Source organism: Apus apus, chromosome 4 (genome assembly GCF_020740795.1).
Source record: "Apus apus isolate bApuApu2 chromosome 4, bApuApu2.pri.cur, whole genome shotgun sequence".
Taxonomy (NCBI): Eukaryota; Metazoa; Chordata; class Aves; order Apodiformes; family Apodidae; genus Apus; species Apus apus.
This window is the reverse complement of record NC_067285.1, coordinates 17,376,458-17,399,963: the sequence shown is the minus strand read 5'-3', so window position 1 is coordinate 17,399,963 and position 23,506 is coordinate 17,376,458. Positions and strand designations below refer to the sequence as shown.

Below are 23,506 nucleotides of genomic sequence, written 5' to 3'. Positions count from 1 at the left end.
ACCTGCTGTCTTGGAAAACTCCCAACCTTTTATTTCTCTCCTACTCCCATAGAGAGGAAATGGGTTGTCTCAGCCTTTACTTCCTCTTCCAATGTTTCAACCATCCTGTACTTCACCTTGTGCCCACTCAGGGTCTGTCTCACAGCACACACATTTGTTAAGTGGTCCAAATATTTTGTACTGGGAAGTGTACAAGATCTTCAAACAGTATGAGGAGAAAGAAACATTACTACTCAATAAAAGACAGAGACACCACTTAGTTGTGTGATGAGAGTTTATCACCAACTGAACAGGAAATTCAGCCTACATTTTCTAAAGGACACAGGTCACTTCAACTCCTTAAGTGCTAATTTGCACCCGGGATCTTTGGTACTCTTTGATTGCAAACACTAGTAAAGCACTGGAGGGCCAGGGAAAATATATAATGGGCCAAAACCATCCATAATGTTACTGAATTAAACCAGGGCTGATCTTGGCTACAGCTGCATTTTGACTTCGGACTGTAGAGGAGCATGAGAGGTACACTTGATTATTTGTCATGAAAATACCAACCAGGGAATTTAGTCCTTTTCTGTTTGTTGTTTTTTTTTTTTTTAATTTGTGTCTCACTTCCAAATGCCAGTCTCTGTGAGTGCATTTATTACTTTTAAGCGCTTACTAATCCTTTGTGAGCAAATGTTAGCATTTGGTTTGTTTCCATCTGTCATTCCTAGTGGCGGTCTGTGCCTGGCCACGTCATTGCATAGAGATGTACCATTGACTTTTTCCCCTTCCTGACAACTCAAACTCATTGGTTAGAAGAAATATCTTGGTAAACAATTTTAAAATAACTTTTCAAGAAAGTCGTCTTCTGGTTTAAAGGATCAGCACTCTGCACAGGCAGGACTGTTCTCCTAGAGGTACAAGAAAATATGTTCTGAGTCACATACTGCCTGTGTCCCCCCCATCATCACTCAGGGGAGTTACTGAGGTGCACGTATGCTCATCTGAGCCAGCAGCATGCCAGGCCAGCATGGGGTCCAGCACAGGCTGCAAACTCATCCAGGAACCAGGGTGGATGTGTAGGCCCAGGCAGCATGTACTTGGCACAGACCATGGCTTTTGATTGAACTTTACCTTTCCTCCACTTGCCAAAAAATACTGTGAAGTAGCTGGTGGCACCATGGGATTTAAGGTTTTTAAGAAGCTCAGAAGAGTTTAAAAACCAAGAAAAAGGGCTTTGAATGATAAAAGAGGGAACATAATAACAGTTGAGGATGGAAAACATCCACTGGGGTAAGCAAAAGCATTCTCACCTTCAAAGAAAGAACTGGAAATATTATGAAAGGTGATTTAACAAAAAAAAAAACTGCAAACACTTTCAATATAAAGGTATTGAGTGTGCATAGCCCTTTGTCAAGGTTCCAAGGTCATCTGACCAACAAATTCATGAAGGCTTATAAAATGGCAGTTGCAAACTTCTGTTAAATTTTGCAAAATTTTTAACATTTAACATTTTTAACATTTAACATTTTTAACACAAATCATGTCTGCTAAAAGACAGACTGTCTTTATCCTCTTTTCTTACTGTTCCATTGCCTGCTATCCTGGTTTATCACTTTGGCAACAAATGATTTCAGAGTATACATGCATTGCCTCATTACATGCAGCACTGCTGTACTGAGTTAGCATTCTTCCCTGCTACTAGCAAATTGAAAGCCAGTTTAAACTCCCCCTTCCCAGCTGTGGTTACATCTTTGACTGCCCTGTGGATCTATGAATGATACCGAAATACTTTTAGTTACAAACCCAAGGCACCAGATGTATGCTGCCTTTGTTAGAAGGAGGAAAATGTGTTTGCTCCCCCTTCAGTTTTCAGTATGTGGTCCTTTTACTTATAATAATAATAATAACAATAATAATAGTAATAATAGTGATGATACAATACTTTTGTACCTATTTTCATAATTTTCATGGGTCAAAATATTCAACTGAATTAATTTAGTTCAACAAAACATTTCAGCTTCAAATAGCACAGGACAGTATGGAAAGTAAAAATTCAGGTCTCTGATGTTGCATTAGCTTTTTGTGAAATAATCTTGTTAAAAGGCTGTTTCAGTTTTTGAAGCTATTGAATAGAACTGAAAAAAAAATAACAAAAAAAACCCCACAAAACACATTATGACTTCATTTGTATACTTGCTTTCCTACATTCCCTGCTTCATCTCTCACTGCAGGCTCAAGGGAGAAGATCCTTCCATGTTTCAGGCTGGCACAGCTCCACAAAACAGCTGTGCCAATTACTTCCATTTGGCGACTGCCACTGTGTATGTAGCTTGTTCTGAAGTTGTTGCAATTACTATCATTATGTTATTTCTTGGCACAGAATGGAAAAAGACGAGTGAGTGTTTGGGGGGGTTTGGTTAAGTGCAGTAGGCTGCTCATTCATGCAAACTGCTGAGAGCAACTGGGAAGGAGGCAGAGTGAGGAGTGGACATTTTGGAAAACCAGCTCTCATATTTAACTCGGTAAGGAGACAAAGCAATTTCTTATTGAAACCTAATAAAGTCCAGGTCAGCCGGTTCCTTCAAAAAGGGAAATAATTTTTCAATGTATTAGATTAGCACTGCAGTACCTATTATGCCCTTGCTTTTATGCAGCTTACAGAGATCTTTCCCACAGCTCCAACCTGCAAGAGCTACTTGTGTAATGCCAGTGCTGAGAAAAACTATCACATGGTTTACCTCCATCAGGAAAACAGTTCTGAAGGTTTGTTTCACATGGTCTGTAACACTATTCGCCCTCCTTTGATCCCAGAGCTGAGAGGCGAGCTATTATCCAGACACAAAACTAGAGTGATCTGAAAAAAACTTGTTTCATCTGGGAGCTGAAGTTTGAAGGACTTAAACTTATGTAGCTTAGGGTCCACAAGCCTGGCATCCCTCGCACACAGGACTCCCATGCCTTTGCATACCAAGCCAAGTGGCAGGTCAGTACAGAAAAACGCTGTGTAACTTCTAGCCTAGGTGTTGTGTTGCAAGCAGTTCATCACAGCACATCTTCTAAAGATTTTTTTTTTTAATACAACAGCAAAGCTTAAGCAAGCCTGGGCTACCATATGGGCTCTGGTAGCAGGTATCATGCTAGTCTTCCCAAGACCAAACCAAAGGGCCAAGACTTGCTAGTGCACGGGCGCTGGCACCACAGTGGCCATGCCAGTGACACAGAGACAGGTCGAAGTTTTTACACTTCATTTCCCGATTTTCCTCGTTAAGAGTGTGACTGGAAGCCGTGATTAAGATACCAGGAGGTGACGGGGGATGTCAGATGTGCCACTAACAGCCCCGTCCCTCCCAGCGGTGCAACACGGAACACCGGCCGGCGTGGGGCAGGAGCGGGAGTGCCGTGCCGGTACACACCCCGAGCTCCCTTCACAGCATTTTTACATGTATTGCTTGTTGCCACGGCCCTGCCCGGCCTGACCCCGCGGCCCCGGCAGGAGGCTGCTCCCCGCACGAGAGGGATGCGGAGAGCAGGACTTGGCCGGGAGGCGCGACGTGCCGGTCGGCAGAAGCACCTCCTCGCGGGGTGCCAGAGGTGGGTGCTGCCCAAAGCCCCGGCCACCCCCCGCGCCTGCGGCTGCCCCTCACCCCGGCCCGCCAAGCGCCCGCGGGAGCGCGCCCGCCGCGCAGCTCTCAGCCCCGAGCAGCGCTGCTAGAGCGCGCAGCTCAGCGCTCAGCACCCCTTCCCGCACGCTCAGCACCCCTTCCCGCACGCCCGGCCAGCCCCGCGGCTGCTCCTGCGCCCCGGAGTTCCCGCAGCCGTGTCCTCCGCTGCCCCCGCCCCGGTCGCCAGGCGCGTTTCCATGCGCCGCCGGTCAACATGGCGGCCGCTCTTCCCGCCGCGGCCCGCAGGGGGCGCGGTGCTGAGGGCGCGGGAGCCGGGGGCCCGGGCGCTGGCCGCCCCCGCTGCGCCGCGTCCCGCACTCCCCTCCCGCCGGGGCCGCGGCGGGGGCGGCAGGGCCGCGCTCCGCCCCGCCGTGCGGGGGTGTCTGAGCGCCCGGGAGCAGCCCGGCTGCTGCAGTGCCGCGGCGGCCCCGCGTGGAGCGGAGCGCCGGCGCTGGGAGTGCCCGCGGGGACTCCTCGGAGGGAGGGAGGCTGAGAAGAGGGCGCGGGGGCTCGGGTGCCGGCGGGGGCTGAGGGTCTGCCGTGAGGAGAGCGGCGCGGGGCGGCTGGGAGCGGGGCCATGTCGCTGCAGAGCCCGCCGGCCGCCACGGCTGCCGCCGACATCCCAGCCGGTCCCGGTGCGGGGCTCCCGCCGGGCGCGGAGCTGAGCCAGGGCGGCGCGGTGCCCCCGGCAGCCGAAGAGGGCGGCGAGGAGGAGGAAGAAGAGGAGGAAGAAGGGGAGAAAGAAAAGGAGAGAGAGAAAGTGCCGCCCATCCCGTCGGCGTCCAGCGCGGCTGCCGGGGTAGGTGTGCGGTCCCCGGCGGGGCTGGACGACCCCTCAGCGCCCGGGCGGTGGCCGCACAGCCCCGGGCTGCGGGACCGGCTTTGCGGTCCTCGCTGTCGTTTTCTCTACTGCCTTATTCTCGAGGGGGGGGGGGGAGCATCACGCTCGTTTTCTTTCATGTTCTGTTCCGTTGAGAGGCTTTCATTCAAGTTTCTTAAAAATAACGAGAGCATATGTAAGCAGTGACATATTGAAGCTATAAATTCTCCAGCTACTTATAGTTCTTTAACATTTTACAACGGTCTGCTCTTTGGGTTAGTCATGACTGAGGGTTTGCAGCACTGGGAATGTTCGCTAAGGGTTTTCGGGGGTGGAGTGTTTCAGCTCTTAATACACTTCATGGCAAGAGAGCTACCTCGAAAATACTTCTGTATTTTTAACTTTTTCTTAAAAGGTCTTTTGCGGTTTCTAATTGTGTTGAAGGAAAGAGGACAAACATTTCCATTGTTGAAGGATAAGTTAACATGGGTTAAAAAAACCTGCAAGAAGGGTATTTGACAGAATAATTTAATCTTGGAAACCTCGTTTGAGATTTTTAATTTTACTGGAGTTACGATTTTTTTTTTGCTGACCATACAATATTATGAAACACAAAATTTTCCTGGCATGAGTTATATATCTTACATAGCTGAGTGTTAAAGCTTGCTGTAACTTCAGTCCAGCAACACAGCAAAAATTTTACCAATGCTGTAATAATTAATAGAATTATGAGATTTTAATTCAACAGTTCTGATAAGTATTCGACTTACTGGAAATTCTCATTTTTCAAAATTTGTGTTTAAAGGACTGAGCGTCTAACATTTATGACTGTCATGAAATAATTGTAATGATAAGCCAAGTAATTGTAGGCTAACTGCAAACTCCTTTCAGCAAATCTGCCAATTTTGTGTTTTGCCTACAACATTCTAGTCTTTAGAAAGACTTTCAGTTTTGCAAATCTGTCTGAATGTGGAAAAATGTGTTTGTTCTTGTGATTCAAATACAGATTTGGTGGGATAAATCTGTAATGGACAAGTGCCCAGGATTTATTTTTGCCTTTGAAAATCTCCATTTTCAAACTTTGAATGGCAGATGCCCAGTCCTTTAGTCTCTTTTTTATTCTAAAAAGATAAAAGAGCTGGTCTAGAATGAGTCAGGCTTAATTCAGCTAACAAAAAACATGTGCAACCGAGCAACCTTGTAGAATTCCCACTGCCTTAAAGAATCAGGAGAACTTGTTGGCAGCTGAATGTCCTTCAGATGTGTCCTCTGAACACATAAGTTGTCTGAGTTGACCTGCTGAAGTGGACCTCAAATCTGGGTAGGTATGATTGGTGAATGCACATGGGATCTTGGATTTACAAAGAGCTGCACATCATGTAATTGGGTTTTAATAGTATGTGCAGAGGGACAGTTTTGTGGACAGATGTAACAGGTGTTTCCATAGTCCTGGATTTCTCTGTTTGCAATAGAATGCAGGTTTTTTTATTCAGATATATCAAATAGGATATGCAGGTATGCTTTTGCAATACCTTTGTGAGTTGCTATAAAGTATTGGACTTTTGGTCTGCTAAACCCTAGTTGTTTCCAACCTACACATCTAATTCCAGGGCTTTGTGAAGTATGTTGTGAGATTCATCACTTATAGAATGATTTTAATACAAGTTCCTCTATTAAAGTTCTCAATTAATCAAATCCTCTCAAATACTTCTAAAGAGAGAAATATGTTCTCAGCTCTGCCATAAACTGGGGAAGAGTTTGTAGTACTGGTAGAAGGGGGATAATTGTCTTTTTAAAAAAAAAATAATAATAATTTGCTTATTCATGTTTTTTTCCCCCATTAAAATTGCCTTCCTTAAAAATAGATGTCTGATACAAATAAAGTGATACTTCAGATGACTTTAATTTTCATGCTCCTTCTGCCTATTTTTTCTAAATTTATGGCTATCCTATGATGACTATGGTGATATAGATACTATACCTTGTTTCTCTGTGAAGTGTGCCTCAGATATTATTGTCTCAGAACATCTCCCTGGATATGGTGTAACAGACATTTTCTTCAGTGCACTAAAGACCCACCATAGGTTTGTGCAACTGATGTGGCATGACTAGGGCTTCCTCTAAGGCAACATGAAGATGTGACACGTCTTTTAAACAGTTGCTGGTTTTCACAATAGCTGTGGAAAGGATCAGAATTTTAGTGAGTCAGTAGATAAACATGGTATCCTTTTTCTCCTAAGAGAATGTGCCTGAAACGTGTCATCTGGAGTTTAAGCTGGCTGCAAATTGGAATAAAGGGATTTTGTTAGTGTTGCTATTATCATTCATATAATGACTTTTCCTAGCCAGGGGCCATGTGGAATTGTGGAAGAATGGTTACCTTTTTATTATTTTTTTTAAAATTATTATTATTTTTAAGGATGTGCTGGTTTGGAGGTGAGCATTCAGATTCTGAAAAGAAACTTGGAGGAAGCTAAACAACTTGCCCCCTAATCAGGGGGCAAGTAATCAGTAATCAGGAACAAGTAGAGGCTTCTGTAAAGCAAAACCAGTCTTATGTTACATCTTCCAAGATATGAATAGAAGGGAAAATCCTACTCCTTGCATAGACTGTTGCATTGGCAGCTGCCTTTAGGTAATCTAAGTGTCCTCCATGTCTTCCTGCACAGAGAAGAAAACATTTTACTCCTCACTGGCCATTGCTTGCAGCATATATGTGGGTCTTGAGAGAGTTATGTTACGGCTAAAGAGTAGGATTTTTGAGAAACTCTTCTAGATGGTCTTTTGTCTCTTTTCAGAAAGCACTCTGAATTTGCTCTTTGGAAACAGTTTGACTTATTTTCACCAGCTAATTTAACTTCAATAATGAAAAATATAGATTTATCAAGTATAATGCTAGTACCTCTCCTGTCTTATGGTGGGCTTAATGCTCTGGAAAACTTCCACTAAGAAGCCAGCAGAGCTGTGAGTTATTAATATGCTCTTAAAAAAAAAAAAAAAAAAAAAAAAAAAAAAAAAAAAAGATTATTTTGATCCACTTACTCCATCTAAATATACTTATTCTTTATGTGCTGGTTCAGTTTTCTGCTGACAGTATGTGTGTATGTGTGTAGTCTTATGCTCTAGAGGCTCACTGACCTCCTACAAAATTTTGTATAGCAAGGTTCTGTACACTTGTCCTAGATTACTCTCCCAGGAGATGTCAGAGATCCTCATTAATGAGCATGTAGTTTCCCAGTATCCCCCCAGGGCTTTCCAATAAAGCCTTTGTCCATTTGTTTGTTTAATATCATTGGAAGTGCACTTGGAGCAGGATGTTGGAGTTTAAATAGTATGTGCAACTTTTGTCCTTTCTGATGACTACTGAGGGAGGTGGCATTAAGAACCACCTTTTTTAATAACTGTTCAACTGTAGTGTTTCAGTGGGATGATTGGAGTAAAACCTAGAAAGCTGAGTCAGTCAAAAAGGCTGTCACAATAGTCAGTTTTATAAAAGCTCCTCTTCTCAATTTTCTGTGATATCTATTCCCTATTAATCATTATTAGACTAGTAGAAGCTCCAGAGGTTTTCTAGCTGGAGCATACATTTTGTAACATGCCAGATTACTCTTGGATCTGGATTTGTTTAAAAGTTCTCTTCCAGTCAGTCATGTCTTGGCATGTTTGTTCAGGCTCTGTTTTTCTCCAGTCACGCGCCCTGATTGATTGATTCTTCAAGAAACTTCTTAATCCTATTTCAAAGGTTATAGAATAAAATAGAATTATAGAGATAATTACATCTTATTTTTGAATGTTTGTTGCATACAAGGAATTTGGAGCTAGAAATTTAAACTTGGTATTTTAAAAGCAAGAAGTTCTGTGGATTGTTCAAGTTTATAATTTGCTGAGTTATAAACCATGGAAAAATGTGTTTGTGCCACAGTTATTTTAAGTTCCTGGCAGTGTCCCAGCTTGCATACACTGTGGCATGGCTGTGTTGTTATCCTTCTGGTGGTATTTCAGGATGTTGTGGTGGAAGTGAAGTGCTTTCCTCAAAATTCTGGCTGCATGTCTTAGTCCAAATTTACTACTCTTAAAAGGAAATGGAAATGTACCTTTTTTTTTTTTTAATGTTAATTATTCTAGAATTTTTATTCTTATTTAGGGAATTACAGTTTTGATTTGCCTTTTTAATTTTATTTTTTTTTCTAACTGAGGACACAAATACCAGATATCAAGCAACTGAATATTTAGGTTAATCTGAGGCTGAAAATAATGATGTGCAGGAGAGTGTGTATGTTTTCTTGAGTTGATATTTTGCCTAGTACTAGCTGATGACTTGAAGCTGAGATGGAAATTAGAATCTCCATCACGCAACTTCTGTTGTCTTGAGGAAGCCCCTTAACCCACCTATGCTTTGCAAATTCTCAGAAGTAAATATCTTTAATAGCACTCGGTGTCAAACAGGCTGATTGACACGATCCTTTGGAAGCTTTTGTTTACTGTGAAAACATATTAACCCTCAACACTTCTTAGCAAAGGCTTGTGCAGACTCCTGTTTTAACAAATGTTTATTGGCTAGCCTTTTTTCAGTGGCAGTTGATACTGACAATTTTGAATAATTAGGAGTTTTTTACTGAAGTAGCTAGTATTTAAATTCTATTAGCAGGTTAGCTCACATAGCATTTTTGGCCCCACATTTCAAATCTTTTGGAAATTTGTCTAAACTACTTCAGTGTATTAGGGTTCTTTGGAAAAAAGAATGTGACACTTTTAGCTGTTTAAACTGAGTTGGATGTGATAAGGAATATAAAAGTACTTAGAAAGTAGGATACAGAAAGTTAGAGTATCATTGAAAGCATTATCACATTGTGTTTTCCTTGCAGTAATCCAAGGATGTCACCGTATCCTTAAAATTAATACTTGAGTTGTTGAATGTAGTGGAAAGGAATTTTATGGTGTCTCTCCTGATTCATTTTGAAACAAACTTGCAGAATCATTATTTATGTCTTAATTAGGTATTACCAATCTGATTTCAAGATGAAAGATATTTATTCTTTGCAATACCTCATGAATCAGATTACTCTTGCTATAATGTATTAGCCCTATACAGCATGCCGTCATCTTCATTACAGGGGTTGGAGAGAGGAGCCAAAAATCAGTTTTCCACTTTCAGCAATTTAATCACAACTATCAACCAAAAGAAAGAAGGCATCGGAAACAAGAATTCACCTACACAGCATGTTATACCCAACATCAAAAACGGTAAGAGAATAAAAGGCCTGTGTTACTTAGTTACCAATTTAAGAAGGTCCTTGGTGTTCTGCCAATATTCGTATTGTGGTAGTGCCAGAAAATCTAGAAATCTAGGTTTCATTAAATTATGCTATGCTGTACAGTGTATAGGCAGTGATGTTTATGATAGTCTACCCTCTGTAAAGTTGGTTAAGTAAAACAAATAGGCCTGAAGGATAAAAGAATAATCTGTAGTTTTAAAAAATGTTTCAGATGCAGTGGTTCGTCTGCAGATTCTGTTTGTCTGTCTGCAGTCAGATGGCAGTTTCTCCAGAAATCGTGTCAGAACTTTGTGGAGATTTTTCTATTGCCATCTGAAGGATGGTAGGGGTGAGAGGCTTTTAAGGGAGACAGTTGCTGGTTTTTAATGAAGGTTAGTGATGACACAAAATTCACAGACAAAGGTTGGTGAGTTCTGAAGAGCTTTAAAGGCATGAGGGAAGGTTGTTGTGATATGATGGGGTAATGATAATTGATGAAAAGGTAGGAAGTAGAGTTGTGTATTCAGTATGGCATGTTAGAATCATGAAAGCTGATGAGATGACATTGTGGTTAGACCTGGAATTTTTCATTATTTTTTTTTAATCTAGGATATGGAATTTCAGTAATTTGGGACTTTCGATAAAAGGTTGTACAAACATTTGTCAGGTTTGTACTGATATTGCCTCTTAGCAGGTCCATCTCAGCCTTATTTATCTGTGGTTTTCTTAGCCTTTATAGTGCTCAATGAATTTGAGACCATAAAGAAAGAGACTGTGTTACTTAAGAAATCTCAGTAGTGTGAGTTTGAAACAAAACTATGGAAAAGTATTCTCAGTTTCAAGGTTGTGAAGAAAAAAGATGGCTTATATTTGCACTTGTTTCCTTACTAAAATGATCTTTGTATCCTTGCTAGCTATACCACAAAAGTAAAAGTCAATGCAAGGCCTTTTTTCTTTTTTCTTTTTTTTTTTTCTTTTTTTTTTCTTTTTTTTTTTCTTTTTTTTTTTCTTTTTTTTTCTTTTTTTTTTTTCTTTTTTTTTTCTTTTTTAGCCATTTTTATTATGTAGGAGGGAGGCACTTTCTACTTTAAAAATAATAATACTAACAAAGGCAATTGCTGAAACAAAAGGCAATTACATGTCAATGACAACTCGGACAGGATTTTGTACTTTGCTCTAGTCAATTTGTACTACACAAAGGAAATGAAAGTGGCTGGAGACAGCCAGTGAAGAATTCTCCCACTGCTGCACAATTTACTGGAGTTAAAGTAGCAGTGGTGTTCTTGAAAGCAATACTTGGAGTAAGGCAAGAAGATGCTGCAAAGCAGGTCAGAGCTCTGCTGATTCTTAAAAAATGCTTTAAGGTGGAGCTAACAGAGCTGGAAGAACAGTATTCAGGTGGCCTTTGATGGCCTCGATGTATGTTTAAGGAAATTCTTTGTAAGTGAATTGTGTATAAACAATTGCAACATTGTTGCAATCTGAAAGTTCTCAAAGAAACAATGTTTTGTCTTTCTTGGTAACATTGCCAAGAGGTCACTTTCAGCTTCTGAGGAAAACAATATTAAATACTCAGCTGCTAGCCTTTTTAACAGAAACACGCATGTAGCTAATTCATAGACTCCGAGCTACTATCTTTCATTATTTAAGACTTAATTATTTCCTGTCCAGCTCCTGTCTGAATGGTTGCTTAATATAATCTTACGATATGAAGGCCTGCTGTTTAATAAAACTTAGGAAAAAGAAAAATTAAATCTAGCATTGGGCCAAGCAATGTGAAAAATACGGTACCCTTTCTCAGAACTCATTTCACTAAACCAAAGAAATCAGTCTCCTTTGCCCTCTCACTCTTCTTTTTTTTTTTTTTCTTCTTTTTTTTTTGTGTATCTGACAAAAACTGTAAACTCTAAACACCTCTGTCTCTTGAAGTGCCCTCAGTTCTTGTTACATCTGATAATTTCAGGGTCAGGGTAACCTCTCTGTATAAAAACATTATTTTTAGTAACAGTGCAAGGCATGTTCAAAACGTTTGGAGGAGATATGTGTATTCTGTGGAAAGAATAATCCTTGAAGCAAACTTCTCAGCTAAAAATGCTTCTTTTGCTATTCTGGAATTAACAAATGATGCGTGTTTCATGTTTTTTTTCATTTGATATATGAGATATCTTTCTGAATATGTGTGTGTATGTATGTGTACTGGTAATACTTTAGGCTTGAGTTCAAAGAATGTTAATTTTGTTGAAAAACAAGTGTGGAAAAGGTGATGCTAGTAAATACAGCATGAAAGCTAAAGCAATGTTTGTTTGCTATATAGCTGCCACAATACTGAATTTATATAGCAAGTCTTATGCAGCAATGATCTGGTATGAAGTCTGAATGTACACTGGATTGCTTTAGTTCTTTTATAATATTACAAATCCAAGTAAGATTTGTTTGCTTTGCCTACTTTGAAAATTTTTTTCTCCCGGTAGAGGTGTTGGTCACCCTGCAAATAACTGCTGTTCTAAATTCATTCACCCTAAATTTCCTTGTAGTAGAAAGTTCTCCTTTGTATCAGTGAGATTTTCTTCCTCAAAGTTTTTGATCATTCCCTAAGCAGTCATGCATTGCTGATCCTTTTTACTTGATGTAACTGGGCAAACAGCCAGAAATGACTGGGGTTTTTTTTCATCTTATAATAGTGTCTTTTTGCTGCTTAACATCTCAATACATAAAGTCTCAAGTTTCTCCTCAATTGAACTGAAGTGACAGATCCTAATTAATATTTTTCAATGTCAGCTGAGCAAATCTATTTACAAATAAACCTGAATTATGGCAAAACATACTGAAGTTGACAGTATTTATTAAACATACTATTAGTATCTCTACTATTTAGTATATCTAATTTAAACTACATATATTTCAAAGAAAATTGCATCACTGACAGGGTGTGAGTTACCAGCTTAGCACCTGCAGCCTCAATTTGCTGAAATGAGAAGCAGCTTCTGTCAGCAGCTGTCTCTTCTGCAGATGTGGAGAGAATATTTTTCTCATTTCAGTGTATTCAGCTGGTTATAATTCAATGTTTAATCCATTTTAAATTGAGAAGACAGAATAAGAGCTAAATTAAAATGACTTGTCTTTCTCACAGTATAAAAATAAGACACAGTCTTTGTTTCTTTTAAGTCATTCCATCCTGCTTTCCAAGACCCATATGCAATAGCAGAGTGCTTGCTTGGCAGAATTGCTGTGCACTTTGGCTTGAGTTAATTTAGCATCTATGTGTCCACTTTGTTTTTTAAATTACTACTCTTCTCTTTAAAAAGCTTTAAATTCCAGCTGTGAGAGTGGGCAAGGTTCCCTATCTATAATCAATGCCATACTTGTGGGATTTAAGACAGCTCTGATCTGTTATCATCTGATGCATTGTGGCTGAGTTAAGTCTTAGTGACAGTGTCTGTCATTAGCTTGAGTGAAATGAATCTGTCTTTGGGTTTTGGAGGTTTTGTTAGCAACTGTTTCCCTGCTGTGATAAGCAGAGTAGTGATACTACTTTGATGTTTAATTAAAAAAAAATTAAAAAATAAAAAAAAAAACCACAGACAAAAACATTGTTCTTGGAACTGTAGTGAAGAGGCTTGGAGGGTAGTTAGACAATTCATGGAGGATTTTGGTTTAATATGTTTGTATTTTGACTGTTACATTATACAATGTCTTTTATTCCAAATGTACATCATAATTCTTATAAACGCTTTTTAGAAAGTGCAGTATAAATCAAACTAAAAAAAGCATTTTAAGGATGTTATTGAAGGTACTGTTAGAAAAATGGATGTTTGTGTATACTGCATTTGAATATTTTTTCATGGTTTTGGTGGGTTTACTTTGTCAGGCTGCCAGATGACCACCAAGCTGCTCTATTGCTCCTGCTCCTAAACAGAAAACAGGGAGAAAATTAGATGAAAAACTCATGGCTTGAGATGAAGACAAGGAGTCCACTTGCCCATTTTTGTCACAGGCAAAACAGACTTGATTATATTATTTTTTGCCAGATAAACAAAACAGAAACAAACTCAAAACACCTTCCCCCTCTGACAAAGGCCACACCTGCAGACTCCTAGTGTCAAAATCATGCCACACAAACTTTATACAATGTTCTCAGATCAATTATGAGTCAAATAGAAGACCCATGTCCTGGCTTTTGTTGTTTTCATTAAAGCTGTGTAGTTTAGTTTCTAAAGTGTCTCTCTTCCTTATTGTCTTTCCCTTTCTGGGAAGGGAGAGAGGTTGATAGAGAGCATCTGTCGTTCATTTAATTGTTGACCCAGCAATTAAAGCACAGCTATTTGTACTTAGAATAGGCAGCCAAATTTATTGAGAAGAAATGTTTAAACCTGCTACCATTTCAGCAGTAGTTCTCTGCAAGACAGAAAACTTGCATTTCCCATTTAATTTATTAGAAAGATTTAATTTTTTTAGAAGGCTGTAGACAATCCTCAGTCAGTTCTAGCTAAAATTCTGTATCACAGTGTAGGAAAAAATTACTAAAGACTTGTCCTTGTACATCAGAAAACAGTTGGACTTTGGTGTGTTTATGCTTGAGATTTTTCATAGTTGTAGGGAGCACCAGTGTTGCAGATTGTATATTACAATATTTATAATATATATTGTAAATACAACACTGGACAATGCTACTATTTGTGACTAATAGCTACTAGTTATGGGCTGATCAGTTTGTCTTTCAAAGAGCAAATATTACCCTGGGTATTTCTAATTCCATTACATCCTTTGAGGTTGGGTTGTTTGGTTTTTTTAATGGTCTTCTAACTTGCTTAGCTTGAGTTCCTCATAGGTTCAGGTAGATGTCATTTTCAGAATAGGCACTTTCATTATGCATCTGACTTTCGAAGTCACTTAGCTTAATGAAAATACTGCAGCACTCATTTCTAAAAATGAAATTATATATGAACTTGAGGTTTTCTTGTTGTGATGTGAATGCTGCTGTAGGTATACTGATGCATTATTATGGATATAACACCAGTGCATCATCTTTAAGTACATTATTTTGCTGCTTTCCCTAATAATGATTTGGAATAGTACTGCTTTTTTTTTTTTTCTTTGTCAGCAGCATGCGTGCAATTCAGTTGTGAAAATCTCTCTTGCTTTACTTTGTTTATGTAACAGAAAAATAATTTGCTTGTAACTTTATCCAGCAGTTCAAGATCATTTATACAATAGTAGACACTCCTGTTACCCAGAAAGCTTTAGAAAGGTGATGGACAGGCCAATTTTCTGCCTCTGTTGGCAGAAGGAAACACTTTGTTCACAAAGCCTTGGTTATGAACTAGGGATATTGGGATTTGTTTATAGGGTTTTATTTCCCTTCAATTAGAGGAAGCTTCCATCCTGTCTGGGATGAACACATGGTAAGAAAAGCACTTGAATGGGTAGAGTTTAAAGATGTAGACTCTGACAGTGTGAGGTGTTTTTTTATTGTTTGGGTTTTTTTTCTCCTATGTATCTCTATATATTCCTATTTATGTATATTTTAATAGCTAACAGCTTGTTATTTATGATTGCATCATATTTATTGTTTGGTGTTTTTTTAATAAGTGAGAGACCTACCACCTATTTGCCTCGATGTACGACAAAAGCAGCGCATCTCTATAGATACACTACCCCAAGAGCTGAAAGCACCAATTCCTCCTGAACCTTCCCTTCCCATCCGAACCAAAACTGTGAAAGATTTTCAGTAAGTTATGCTGGCATTAATTTTATCATAATTCATACATTTGATTTTGTTAATCTCAAATGGAGGAACAATTCAGTAAGACTGAATAGTAATAGTAGTTAGTCTGGTTGTGATGGTGGGGTTGATAACTCTGTTACTGTGAAAATTATCAAAATACTTTCTCTAGCTTGAAATGTTCTGTTCAAAAAATGGCAAAGCTTGTACTTAAGAGACAGAAATTCCATTACTGACATTCAGTGGATGTTTAGTTTTGGAAAAACATACATATGGGTTTCTGTAGGCTGGAAAATCCCCTTCAGTCTTAGGTATTTTGTTTGTACTGCCAATTATGGTGTGTCCTATCTATTGAGGTACTGGTCATATTCAATCTTGTGTGAAACACTGCATATCAGACACTTAAATACTTAATGACTTTTAAAACACATGTATTTAAATGTGATGTATTAAGTACCATAACTATGTTCCACAAAACTGTGATGTTTGCACTGTCATTTTAGGAAACAGCATAATTTTGCTGAAAAAACCATCATATTTGAGGACCTGGAGCAGTGGTTATGTCAACTGCACTATTTCTAGCTTTGCCTGAAAGTGCAGATAACCTTTCTTTATGCATTACATTAAAAAGCAATAATTTTTAATATTAGTTTTGTGTCAAAAACTTATTATTTTTTTAAAGTACACTTGCTACTTATGTGAGCACAATTTTAAGCAGTGTAAGTTATTTTAGTGCATCTCCATGAGAAGCACTATGCTTTAAGTTTGTCTAAGTAAAAAGAGTTTTAAGATTAAAGCTTGTCTGCAAACACTGCCCCTTAGCACTGATTTAGCTAGAAGGACAGTAAAATTTATGCGAAACAGTGTCTTGTGTTCCACTTCTGTTTTTCCAGATCAGCACAGACCCTTAACCAAAACTGTATCTGCATTTAATTTCTTCCACCACAGTTTGATACTCAGTACATGCTCGTTCAGCTTAGCTAGGCTAGCAGAAATCCACAGGTAAATCACCTGGATTGTTTTTAACTCTGTTTCCCTGATGTCAGATCTACACCACAAAGTTCTACTTTGGGATTCCACCTACAATATGTGAACATATACTGGCAGTGAAAGTGGGTGTGTTCTTAGATGGGTTTTTACCAATTTGTTGGGAATAAAGCTTGTGGCTTTTTTTTTTTTTTTTTTAGCCTTAGCACTGGTAGAGTAGCATTATGCTGCTGTAGTAAACCTGAGTGTTCTAGAGTAGGATAATCTTGGTCAGGAGATGAGTAGATATATTCCTAGGAATAAGCTTGAGTCTTTTTTTTCTTTCTTTCTTTCTTTCTTTCTTTTTTTTTCAGACAGATGGGGGAATAAAAATCACAGTTGCTCCCAGAGACGTATGAGCATGTACTCTTCATTGCTCTTTTCCATGTTTAAAATTCTGAGCATGCAGTGAGGAAAAGAAATGTTTTTTGATTAGTCAGTGTGTGTATTTGGTGGAAAAGGAAACACGTATAGAAAAAAAATTGACAAGAGTTGATCCTTTCTTGGTATGTAGGTGATCTGAAGAGCTGAATTGTTTTCCATATTCACGTTTTTGTATCTATTGACTGCTGCCTAATTATGTAGTTATCAATAATTTATTCTTTCAAGTAAAGTATTACAAAGTCATTAGCATCTTTCTTATGTCTTACTGGTGACTTTTTAAGATATCTAATACAAAGAAATTATCAGAGGGGAGCAAAGTGGGATTTGTATCACCAGCATTGTAGATAGCTAAAATAAAATTCTATGTAAAATGCTGATTAGGGTTTTGTGTTGTCTTCTTTGTTTTGTTGTGGTTTTTTGTGTTGTTTTTTTTTTAGGTATGATATTACGCAAGACTTCTTATACAGATACTTTAAGGAGTAATACTTAAAAGAACTTTAAGAGTAAATCCACAAATTTTGTTGTTCCTTTAAAGAATATGTACAAGTTTTATTTGAGAATTTGATGAGTAATACAATTTCGTACAAATGATAGTGATTTTCACTACTTTAGGAGCCTGCTTACTTAAATAAGTTAGTCTCAGAAAATTTATCATGTCAGTGTATATGCATAATTCTGTCCTGCCAATTATTTGTATTAACATACTGAACTGTGACACCATCAATTAACTTTTTGAATAAGATATATTTTTCAGGTGTATGAAACACAAACTGCTTTTGTTCTTCTGTAATACCATGACAAGGAAGATGTTAGAAAGGTTCTGATATTATACTTGTCTGTCTTCTGAGTGTTCTTAGGGAGGAAAACTTGGAGTTACATTGCAGTCTAAAGTCTAAGTTATTGGAAAGACAGAACTCTTATATTAACAATATTTTAATATAATCTTTCTAGGGATGATGTGGAAAAGGCTAAGTCATCAGGAGACTGGAAAGCTGTACGTGATTTTTATTCTACAACATTTGATTCATTCCTGGAGATAAATGCTGCATTTAAGGTAGAAAATAATTCATAATACTGCTTAGTACTTACACAGCTTTGTGTCTTCAAAGTGTTTGCAAAAACATCAGTTAAAGGCTTGCAGCTAGCTGCTAAAGGCCACTAAGGTAATTTTGTCATTAATTCACCTGCCTTTGTTAGACAATCTGTTATTGCATTTATTTTTTTCATTCCAGTTTAGGCAACTATATTTCAAGTGTATGTACTTCATTTTGTGACACTATGACTGTGTAGTTACTTTCTACACAAACTACAGTTTAAAAACTTTCAAGATAATGCAGCTAATGCAAAGGCCCATGCAAATCTGGAAACAGAAACCCCTTGTCCCTAAAAAAAAGTGTAGTATATGCTCAAGTAGTATAGCTGTTTGTGTGTTGTGGTGGCATAGTCTGGTTTTGTGGGGAAAGATCGTATTTGTCTGTTAAATAATTCTGAATTAATTCTAAACTTCTATTTCCTGCCTGTTACAGAACTGTTCTTATGATATTTAATATGGACAGTAGGGCCTGACTGAGACAAAGTAACCTGTGACTTCTAGTTACTTAGCAAATACTGAATGCTTACGATCGTTGCTGTTGTGTGATGATGGATCGACAGCAAGGACGGAAGATGAAAATTCAATGTAATTTATTATTTGAAACCCTCCTGCATTTTTTAAATAGAACAACAAAGTAATGGAGTTACATGAATATTGACAATGTCTAGGTTTACTATTGTTTAGCCTCGTGTTTCAAATATTGATAAAAGCAACTTAGATTCTTACATTTTGATAGGGGAAATAATTATATCTGGTTTGTTTGCATTTTTGTTTAAAACTTTCAACCTTTATTTTCAAAGATAGCAAAGATATTTGAAACTTTTCAAACCCAAAATTTTTTTATGCATTATCTAACTTGCAGAAAGATACCAATTCTCCATTTAATACCACTGAGGACTCTGGAATCAATGCAAAATTTGTGAACGTTGTCTATGATGCCTTATTAAATACTGTAAGTAGAAGACAAGAATCCATGTTTTAAAACATTATAACAATTATTTCAGCAAAGAAATATGCTAAGAAGCAATTTATGCCAAAAGTTTTTCTCAGATAGGCATGATTTCTGAAGAACCTCTCAAAACATAATTAAAATGGTCCCACAAGAATTGCCATAGAATAATGAAAACTGCTCTAGTGAAAGAGGAGGAAAATTTTGCTACTAGTAATGCACAGTTGATACTGTGTTACACCTCAAAGACTGCTTGCAAGATATGACATTTATGTGATAGGACACTGCATGGTGGGAAATAAGAAAAATGTGAAGATGGGGGTAGCAAAAAGTAGGTGCTGAGCCTACTAAACAAAGGGTGGGAATATTTTAAAAATTATATTCACGTTGTATAAGTTGGCACAACTCCAGGCCTCAGCTAGTAGTCTGAGAGGAAAGATACCTAGCTCAGCATCATAGCAGATACTTACCTGGCTTGAATCACAACCAAAACAAACTTGCTTGTTCATACAGTATCTTGTATAGAATATGTATAATTACATCAGAAACTATTTTTTCCTCTCCTTTTTCCATAGCCTCAAGATGTTCAGAAGTCAGTCCTAAAAGGAATAATTAATGGTCTGCTACAAGAATGGAAAGGGTAATTATAATAAATGCTTGCATTAAGTGCTGTGCCAGCACTTAGGACTGGTATACTTTTTGTCTTTATTGTTTCAGCCAAAGAAAGCAAATGTTCTGATACAATTTACTTGACTCATAAGAACTTGTCTGCTTTTGGCATGCAAATCTGCTGAAGTGTATCATGAATTTTATAAGCTGAAACTGAGTCTCTGAGAAGCAGAACCAGACCTAGCTATACATTCCCCAAAAAATCTCAGTTGCTTGTTACCAGGGTGATCTTTCTGGCATCTGAATTGTGAGATGAATTAAGGAATTTATTAGAGTAAAACATACTTTCCCTGCTCACACCACAACAGCAATTAGGATGTTTTAACCTAGATAATTCCTTGACCCAAGTTTACTTCACAATGTTGTTCATGTGTGGCAATGGCATAGAAAAGGCAGTGCAGGATGCAGAAAGAGATAGCCCAAAGGCATGAGTTTGGAAGATTACAACAATTTAGCAAGAAGTAATAGAAGTGAAATACATACTTCGATTCACAAAAAGATCTAGCAAGAGAGATCACCTTGTTATGAATCACCTGTGACCCTTGTCTTGTCCTTTCTCCACCTTATAATGCCTTTGCTGTGCTACATGCCTGTTTGTGGTTATCTAAAAGCCTCAAATCAAATAAACAGCAAGAAGTACAGAGGCTGCAGTGGTAGAAGTGTACAGAGCATTCTGGCAGGAAATATCTCAGATGGGGAAAATAAAATCTTCTGTGGTGTCACTCAAGATAGACAGCAGCATGGACTTCTCTCTTTAGAACACCTCTTACTCTTCACTTCTGCTCTTTTTTTATTTTTGGCCCTCACAGAATCACAGAACGTTAGGGGTTGGAAGGGACCTCTGGAGACCGTCTAGTCCAACCCCCTGCCAGAGCAGGACCACCACAGAATCGACGGCAGGTCACTCAGAAGTGCATACAGACAGGTCTTGAAAGTCTCCAGAGAATGAGACTCTGAAACCTCTCTGGGCAGCCTGTTTCAGTGCTCTATAACCCTTACAGCAAAGAAGTTGGTCTTCCTGTTGAGGTGGAAGTTCCTCTGCTCTAGCTTGCATCCATTGCCTCTTGTCCTACCACAGGGCAGGACTGAAAAGAGATTTGCCCCTCCTTGACACCTAGCCTTCAGATATTTATATACATTAATAAGATCCCCTCTCTCTTAGTCTCTTCTCTAGACTAAACAGCCCCAGGTCTCTCAGCGTTTCCTCATAAGACAGGTGGAGAGTCATCCTTCCTCCAGACCTCCTCTCTTACATCCATGGTCTGGGATTCATAGCCCCGTGACCTAACACAGATCTCCAGCTCCTCCTGCTGATTCCCCATACTGTGTGCATTGGTGTAGAAGCATTCTAGGGAGGGAGTCGAGCTCTTGGTTTTCACCCTTGAGTGGTGGTAGGGCTTCTGATTGTCAGAAATACTAGCACATTGCCCCACAAATGCTGGGCTGCTACACCCAGGAGTCTCACTAGCAAGTCCGGTTACATCCCACTCCCCTTTCAAACCTAGTTTCTCTTGTGTTCTGCCACAAAATCCTTATGCTAACATAGCTTAACACCTTTAGAGAGTAGTTTGGATCTTTGTCTTTTTCAACTTCTGAGAGCAGTAAAGGTCCTTAAATATGATATTAAATATGTTTTGGAACGCAAAGTTAAATCATAGGGTGCATGATTTCATCACTCTTGCGTGTGTATGATGTATACATGTGGTTCTGCTTATTATTTCATTCATTCATAGGCCACGAACAAAAGATGATCTTAGAGCATACTGTATACTTTTACAGGTAAGAAAAATACAATATTTTTATTTAAGTATGTGTATGCTTAACTTATAATCTATAAACCAGTATACTATGCAAACAAGATACTTTGTGTAGCTGAGATACTTCACATTTCATTTCCTGTTATAACAATGTATTAAAATACAAAAGAAATGTAGAGTACGCATGAGGGGAATGGGAGCTTAATGGAACATAGTTGTTGGGGAAAGGCTGCATGGATTAAAACTTTGAACTAGCAGGCATATAATTGTTTCCTATCATGCTGTGGGTTGAAAGGACAAATGTTTTAGAAAATTATTCATATTTCTTCCTTTCTTGTTCCCAGGTTTGTTTTATTGGTATTCTTAATTCTGATCTTCCCAGAAAGTTTCACTACATGCACTTTCTGATATTGCTGTAGCTTTCTCCAGTGCTGCATTTTGTCCAGCAGACTCTCTCCAGTCTGATTGGCTGTGTTGTCTGATACCTGTCTGTTAACCTATTACCTTTGCTACTGTAGCTGATTTGCAGCTGTAAGAAGTTTCCCCTTTAAATTTTGCCAGTGTAGGAAAACCTCTCCATGTAAGGAGAGGTTTCTGCTGTTACTTGAGAAGATCTGATAGTAATTTAATTTTTTTAGACAATAGTTTTTTCTCTGGGGTGGTATGTTAGCTGTGAATTAAAAGGAATTTATCCTGCTGAAAAGTGAGAATATGTAATCTCTTAAGTAAGACGGAAAATAAGTTTGGATTGACATTCAGGAAGACAGGAGCTATTAGAACCCTTATTACTGAGATGGAAAGCGTATCACTTGGAGGAGTGTAATTTATGGGGTATATTTCTAGTACTGCCTTAATTACCTGTGGACTTTCTTTTGAAACAAACAAAACAAAATTTCATATTTTTACAAGACAGAAGATAGTGTGTTTTTTTTAATTTAAGTGGAAGTTGTGAATATTTTTTTTCATAGCTTTATGACTGTCACAGTGATGTTGTAAATTCCTTTCCTGCTTAATTGTATTAGCAACAAGAAGAAATCCTAATGACTTTTTTCCCTTCATGCATTTTATTAACCTAACACATCTTTTTAATCTTTTTCAGAATCCTCAATTTAGTAACACATCTACTTATGTCATCTATGCTCACTTGCTAAGACAGATAGCAGCCTTAACAGAAGCTGACCATCATTTCCTAGTGCACTGGTCTAAAAAGTAAAAAAAAAATAAAACCCTAAACATTTCATTTTTAGGATTAAAATTGTTACTGTATTTCCATGGATGTTGACTGTGTTATAAATTATGTGAAATTAATTTAATTGACTAAAGAGATTGTTTTCATTGTTTTCCAAGTACATTTGGACATAGTCCACTAAGTGATACTGATTTATAGATGCAAGCTGGATATACCATAAGAAAACAGAATATCTTTATGCAAAAAAAAAACAACCCTTAATTGCAAAATAACTTTTGTAAGTTATTTTTCCATAACACATGCAAAGTAAGTTATGCTTGTTATTTTTTTAGGTATGTGTTTAAATAGTATTATTAATTCAAACATCTGTATGACCTTTGTTTAAATAAAGGTTTATCTTGCATAATTACCAAAAGATACTGGAGCTTTACTGTATTTCATAAAAACCACACATGAAATTGAGTCCCTGCTTTGTAGTGTAATAGAGGTGGTGAGAGTGTGTATAGTTAGATGCATAATTAATTGAAATAACTCTGAATAGCACCTTACTAATAAAGTCATATGGGAGTCACTGCCCAAAGAGCAGCTTTTAAGTTGGTATGCAGGTTGCCCTCGTTATAATGACTGTGCAAAAATGTTCAGTCTGGGGTAAGAAAAAAAGTTTGGCCATATTTACAATTTCCTTGTCTCCTGTGGAATTTGTTAGTAAAGGATTTTCTTCTTTGCAAGGGTAGAAATTATATTTCTCTCCCCACATCCTGTAGTATGTCTAGTTATACAAATCAGGTTTACTCTCTTGGTTAAGGATGTGGTAGGCATATTGATGTTTTAATTCTTAAAACATATATTAGAAATCTAAACCATTAAAATGGGAGAACCCTTATTTAGAAAAGGATGCTTTAATATATCTACATGTGTGTGTGCAGTTGTGATATCATGGAAGTGACACAGCACTATATTTGAAATGTGTACTCACAAGTATATGAAGTACATTC

The 23,506-nt window shown here is 38.2% G+C and overlaps 1 protein-coding gene across 3 annotated transcripts in view; it reads left to right on the top strand.

The window, feature by feature from the left end:
- The first annotated feature begins 3,923 nt into the window (after nt 1-3,923).
- The window catches only part of HECTD2 (HECT domain E3 ubiquitin protein ligase 2), a 39,424-nt gene continuing 19,841 nt past the window's right edge, over nt 3,924-23,506 (top strand). For 2 of the 3 annotated variants that reach the window (XM_051618173.1, XM_051618172.1), the window contains exons 1-8: nt 3,924-4,446; nt 9,582-9,711; nt 15,312-15,450; nt 17,806-17,908; nt 18,810-18,899; nt 19,472-19,536; nt 21,299-21,344; nt 22,422-22,531. In XM_051618173.1, coding sequence (XP_051474133.1) covers nt 4,225-4,446; nt 9,582-9,711; nt 15,312-15,450; nt 17,806-17,908; nt 18,810-18,899; nt 19,472-19,536; nt 21,299-21,344; nt 22,422-22,531 — 905 coding nt within the window. In that variant the 5' untranslated portion in view covers nt 3,924-4,224. The remainder of the gene's footprint in view (nt 4,447-9,581; nt 9,712-15,311; nt 15,451-17,805; nt 17,909-18,809; nt 18,900-19,471; nt 19,537-21,298; nt 21,345-22,421; nt 22,532-23,506) is intronic. The other variant, XR_007889377.1, reaches the window with a different exon arrangement.